The 5,951-nt window shown below is 42.6% G+C and overlaps 1 protein-coding gene across 4 annotated transcripts in view; it reads right to left on the bottom strand.

Annotated features, from left to right (window-relative positions):
• The window catches only part of sh3pxd2aa (SH3 and PX domains 2Aa), a 167,093-nt gene that overhangs the window by 42,563 nt on the left and 118,579 nt on the right, over positions 1 to 5,951 (bottom strand). For 2 of the 4 annotated variants that reach the window (XM_032527006.1, XM_032527026.1), the window contains exon 7: positions 3,107 to 3,151. The exons of the other annotated variants lie outside the window; for them this stretch is intronic. In XM_032527006.1, the coding sequence (XP_032382897.1) occupies positions 3,107 to 3,151 (45 nt within the window). The remainder of the gene's footprint in view (positions 1 to 3,106; positions 3,152 to 5,951) is intronic. 4 annotated transcript variants of the gene reach the window in all.

The raw sequence follows: 5,951 nt of genomic DNA, 5'->3' as shown, positions 1-5,951 counted from the left end.
CCCATCCCGGAATGCTGTGGGGACTAGCCAGACCCTCCTCTGCAGCGCTGTGGAGGAGGGTCTGGCAATGCGAGACTAATGATCAATCAACTCCAATAACACAGGTGACCTGCAGTGATTTTTAAGACACCTCGGTCCTCCATTTGAAGCAGCAGGTACAGCAGAAAGAAAACTAGGACTGGACTGGATGTAAGGACAGGTAGGGGGAAGCAGAGAGGGTCAAAACAGAGATCCAGCAGAGGTAGATGGTTAGCACGTAGCTAACTGCCAAGCCATATCTGACATAAACAAGAGATACGGAAGATGATACGCGTAATTAAAGCTGTAATGATTAATCGATTAATTGTCATTTTCTCATTCTATTAATCAGCAACTACTTTGATAATTGATTGATAGTTTGAGGAATTTTTTGTGTGAAAAACGGTCAACATCCTCTGATACATCTTTTTAAATGTGAATAGTTTCTTCTCTCCTCTGTAACAGTAAACTGAATATCTTTGAGTTGTGGACAAAACAAGACACCTGAGGACGTCATCTTGGCTTTGGGAAGTACTGATCCACATCTACCATTTTATGACATTTTAACTAATCGATTAATTACACAATGGAAATAATCGTTAGTCAGAGTCCTACACGTAATGTTATAAAAATTAAGTATATATCATACATGAAGGGAAAAGGCATGTCAGCACCAGCAATGACCCAATGCAGAAATCAGGGGGAGCAGAAACCCGAGTGCTGGCAAATCACTGCTGCTGAGAAGAAAGGCAAGTATACTTTGTCAGCAAGTCCCTATCTAAACACTTAGGACTGCCTCTGAGACGGTGAACTCTCTGCTGTCAGCGTCTTTGTCTCTTTGTAAATGGGATTGGACCTTGAACATGAATTGTATTGTACGAGTAAAGCTGTGCTACATTAGACTACACTGTCCTTTGGGATAGAAGAGAAGATCTGGTTGCTATGACCTGAGATGTGTTGACAAGATGAGTAAATCGAAATCATTTCTTCTTAGTGGCCTTGCAATGTGTTTATTGCGTTTATTGTGTTGATTGAAACAGGTTGCAGTGCTCTCACGTATTTAAGCCTGAAAGAATAAAAATTAAGCCTAAAGCTTTTGCGCAGTGCTTAAAACACAATTAAGCATCTCTACATGTTAGTCAAATAAACAGGCAGAAAAACCCGGGGAATGCTCATAACGTTAGCTCCCCACTGGGCGAGGATGGACCTTCAACTCAGTCTCTCTCGTGCATTCTCCCAGGAGGCAAAATACAGAAAAGGAACATATTGCGGAGAACGTACGCAGCCTATGTGGAGGGAGCAATCAAAGTCAGCCTGAGGTAATAAAGCAGCACAGATCCAGCTATTTAAACTGTTGTAATGGCAACCACTCCTTGTTGAGAAATACCATGAATCCTGAAGACCGGTTACATTCAGCCATCAATATCCCATTACCTTCATTGCACAAGACGAGGGAGTTCTTTAGATCCAATCACAATGTTTGTGTACAATAACTTCAGGGTAGAACACTCCTGCATCCCATACATACAATGTAAAAGCGCTGAGCAAACAGGACCGAAGAACAGCTGGGGCACGTTCACGCCAGACAAAATGGATCAAAGCGTTTATTTAAATGGAAACGGTGGCGGTGAACACCCTGCTGTGTACCATGAGTTTCTATACACATCACTGCTGATTGGGTGACATCTCTGACCCCGCCTAATGAGAGAAAACATACCTTCGAAGTTCGTTGCGCAATATTTTGAGAAAACTCGCCGGAAACCATTGCACACCGTTTTGGGATTGAACGTGCCCCAGGATGAACTCTAATCTAACACTTTCAATAACATTAGGTCAGAGATATCTTTTTTTAAAGATTATTTTCTGGGCATTTTAGACCTGTATTTGGCAGGACAGATGAAGACATGAAAGGGGAGAAAGAGAAGGGGGGAATGACATGCAGCAAAGGGCCACAGGCCGGAGTCGAACCCTGGCCTGCTGCATTAAAGAACAAACCCCCACACATGGGTGGCTGCCCTACCAACTGAGCTATCACCCAGAGAGATAATTTATCTGTTGGGCCACAGACTAAAGAAAATGACACCACACAAACTAGCAGTCAGTCGGTCCGACGGTGGGATGTCGCTGTTACTAATGTTAGATTTGTCTTATCAAAGACACTAGCAAAGAAACACAGGACAGAAAATAAGCACAGCAGAAACGTCAGATAGGTCAGGCCTCCGTGTTTAACTAAATATCTTACAGTTACAGCTATGGTTGAAAATGGAAACAAACAAGTTTTGCTGATTTCACATATCTCCACAGTTCAAATCAACTGAAATTTGTCGGCCTGGAAGTGATTTTTGTGGTAACGCGACGTCACAGTGATTCGTTCTACACAATTGAAATATGGTCATTTTTTGATTGAATTAGTGGTTTCAAAGGGGATTTGTCTCTGTTGTTCCTAACTTGTACTGACACACTGATAGCTCCAATGGAAGGAATCAACATATCTGTGTCTTTCAGCAATGCATCAATTACAGTTAAATGTCTCACAATACACAATAAATGTTCACCAGATGGGCAAATCTGTTAATACATTTGTGTCAGAAAAGCGTGCTTAAATGTGCAGGGGTGGGTAAGTAAAGTTATTTCGTGGGATGTTTATTTGCAACAGCGAAAATTACAATTCCACTACTCTCGACTCATCACTTCTACACACCCAAAGTTGAATGAGGTCACAGGCAGTGATCTTCAGCCATATTGCAGACAAATGTAAAGGACCAGACTTGACACCTCATTTCAGTCTAGGGCGCTTTTCCACATGCAAGCCTAAGAACTATGTTCTGGCCCTCTGGCACTGTGCCCAGCGGCTGTTGGCCAACCAGGTCTGCAGAGATGGATGGATAGACTGCAGAGAAAGAGAGGCTGAATCTGAGCAGACGGGTGGAAGGAGAGGCTGATGACAGCGCATGCAAAGCAGATGTCGGGAGAAAGCTGAAGTGTGAACAGAAACAAACTGAAAAGTCAATAAAAGGATGCAGCTGGCATGTCGCTCTCACAGTAGTGCATGCATATTCAACATGTTGACATAGACACACAAGGCTACCTGAGGCCTCTTTCCTCGGGCTGTCTGTAAAGCCGTACATCCATACTGCAGACGAAAGAGAAGGAAAGAGAGAAGCAGAGAGAGATTATTCAGTTGGACAGCATGCAGAAGCAACAGTATGGTAAAGCAGACCTTTATCACATCTACTGAAAACAAAAGATGAAGAGGCAGAGATCAGTTGGATCCAAAGTCTGGGCAGTGTTTCCCCTATGTTGACTGCTTTAGCCTGGCGGATCAATTTAACACAAGGACGTCAAACTCCATTTCTCTAAGGGCCAGACTGGGAACAAGTGACAAAAAACACCGGAAAAAGCGCTAAAGCGTTGAAAAATCAAAAAGAAAAAAAAAGAAAATGCTGATTAATTTCTCAGCCCTAAAGCAATATAGCATTTAAAAGGCTATTTTTTGTGAACAGAGTCCCGTGTAGTACCCACTACTCATAAAACGCTACATTACATCACTTCCGGCAAAACAGCATCACAGATCTGTTTCAACCTAATATTCTCTGGTCCAGCTCAGCTACAAACACCAAATCTGTCAGCACGTTAGCGGGTTGTTCATAACCGAGACTGTGTGTAACTGTTGGGCTGCCGACAATGTTATCTTCACTTCACCTTTTTAACTGACGTCAGCATTTTAGATAACACACACTGTCCTGCTGTTACTGACGCGTTTCCTTAGTTCCTTAGTTAACGGACTCATGGCAGCCCTACCCTACAGAATGAATCTAGGGGAGACAAAAAGTATATTTGGCGTAGTTTCTGTCCCCCCCATAAATTCTAAGTAATGACAACAACCCTGTTGTTGCATTCACATGATACAAGAATCGATTTTCTGCCCCCCGAAAGTCGCCAGACGACACTATTTTCTAGCCATAGCCATACTGAGTGTTTTGTGGAGCTGATAGTCTTAATTTGTAGCAACTCATATGGTAATGGCTTGAATGTAACGGATGTTCCTTAATATAAAAATGTTATGCACTAAAGCTTTAAAAAATGATTTTTCTGTCCTACTGGGGGGCTCCTGTTGCGGGCCGCCAGGCCTACACAGTTATAGGAGAAACACTGCTGCGCCTACTCATCTGGGGATGATCCACATGATACACAAGTGGTGGCCTGTGTTTTTAAGCTCAGTGTTTTCTTCATGCTGAAGAGAATAAAGTGCATTTGAGGGCGAGTGACTAGCCAATGTTTTGGTATTGTATTACACACACCCTCAGTTTAAACCCATCCCTCCCTCCACCCATGATCCCCTTTCCTCCATCTCTTCATATCTTTCTCCAGTTCTTCCATCCCTCTATCTGGACCTCCTAGAATGTATGTGATGGGCGTCAGCCACTTGGAAAAGTCACTCCTGACTCCCCAACCCCCCCTTCTTAAAAAAAACATCTTAGCCCCCAACCAGGAAATTAAACGTCATGACTCAGAGGAGACAGGGGCCGAGGAAGTGGTGACCAAGACTTGGGGTGCAGCTACTTTGGTATATCTCAAGCAAGCCATGATTTGAAGCCTTACTTGGGACCAAAATAATAATAAAAAATGTAGTGTCTGGCTGTCATCTTGTCCTGGAAGTGAGCCAGCGTTAGGGCTGCAGACAGCGAGAAACAAGCCATAACAATCAAAAGGAACTAGAACAGGGCAAGGCTACTCATAACAACAAGAACTGTGTGTTATAACACTACAAGAAATGTCCATCACCATGTCCTGTATGCGTGTATTTGGTCTTAAAATTATCCTTTGCTTAACTTTTGCATTAATAATGAAGAACCTCACCAACAAAAGAGAAATCGGAACATTAGCTTAAATGTCTGCAGCTGTATATGGACCTTTGCTGTGTAAACAAGCAAAACAGGAAGGTCTCTTTCAACCAAACTTCAAACTGGACGCTCCAGGGCAATGCATTACGGGCACAATGCTTATTTGTGGAATACTATAAATTGTGGACACCTATTCAAGCTGCACTGAATAGCATTAAACTCGATGACTTGGTTTTACACTGCTTTTTCTATTCTATGTTGTGCTACATCACTTCCTCTTCCCCACCCATACAATCCTTCATTACACCATCAACCCCAGATATACGTACAGTATGTACATTTACACCTACTCCTACCCATCTCTGTTTTTTCAAGTAATAATCCAAACAATAGCATTGAACGTATTGGAGCAGCCATCAATGGGTACAGCAGCTGAGCTATTTGAACTACTGAATTAATGTGAGACGCGGGCAGGATTCGGAGGTCTGAACACTTAACCCATCTCAAAACGGGCCCCCTGTCCCTGCACTCTCTGCCTTCTCGTCCCCTCCCCCACTCTACCTGAGCACTGATTACACTAAGGTGATTTTATATTCCTCTTTTTAGTCAACTTTAGCCTGGGCTTTAAACATGTGAGCAGCACTGTATGTATACTCAAATTATCAGTGCATTGTGGGTATTTTATAGTGGACTATATAGTGTATGACTGTAAACACCACTACAAAATGGCAAATACACTGTATGATGCACTATTTCCGTGTTAGGGAAAGGTTTCTAACAGAGCTAGAGAGAGAGAGAGAGAGAAAAGTGGATGTAACCAGCAGAGGCATGCAACAAAGGTTCTCTGAATGAACTAGAACTCTGATTTTAATAAAACCATTCAGTTCACATAAAAATATAGATTTAGGCTGTACGACTGTTGAGGAATATCAATGATGTTTAAAACAAAAATAAAAAAGACCTTCCAAGTTTTGTTTTTCACTCATATTGAAGGTTTATAGTAGCCTGACGAGCCAGACCCAACTCAGCATTGGCAGGGCTCGATCTGAGGGGCGGGATAAACGTTGTCTTTCAAATTCCCTCTGCACG

This window comes from Etheostoma spectabile, chromosome 2, assembly GCF_008692095.1.
Source record: "Etheostoma spectabile isolate EspeVRDwgs_2016 chromosome 2, UIUC_Espe_1.0, whole genome shotgun sequence".
NCBI classification, from domain to species: Eukaryota; Metazoa; Chordata; class Actinopteri; order Perciformes; family Percidae; genus Etheostoma; species Etheostoma spectabile.
This window is presented reverse-complemented; position numbering and strand designations above follow the sequence as displayed.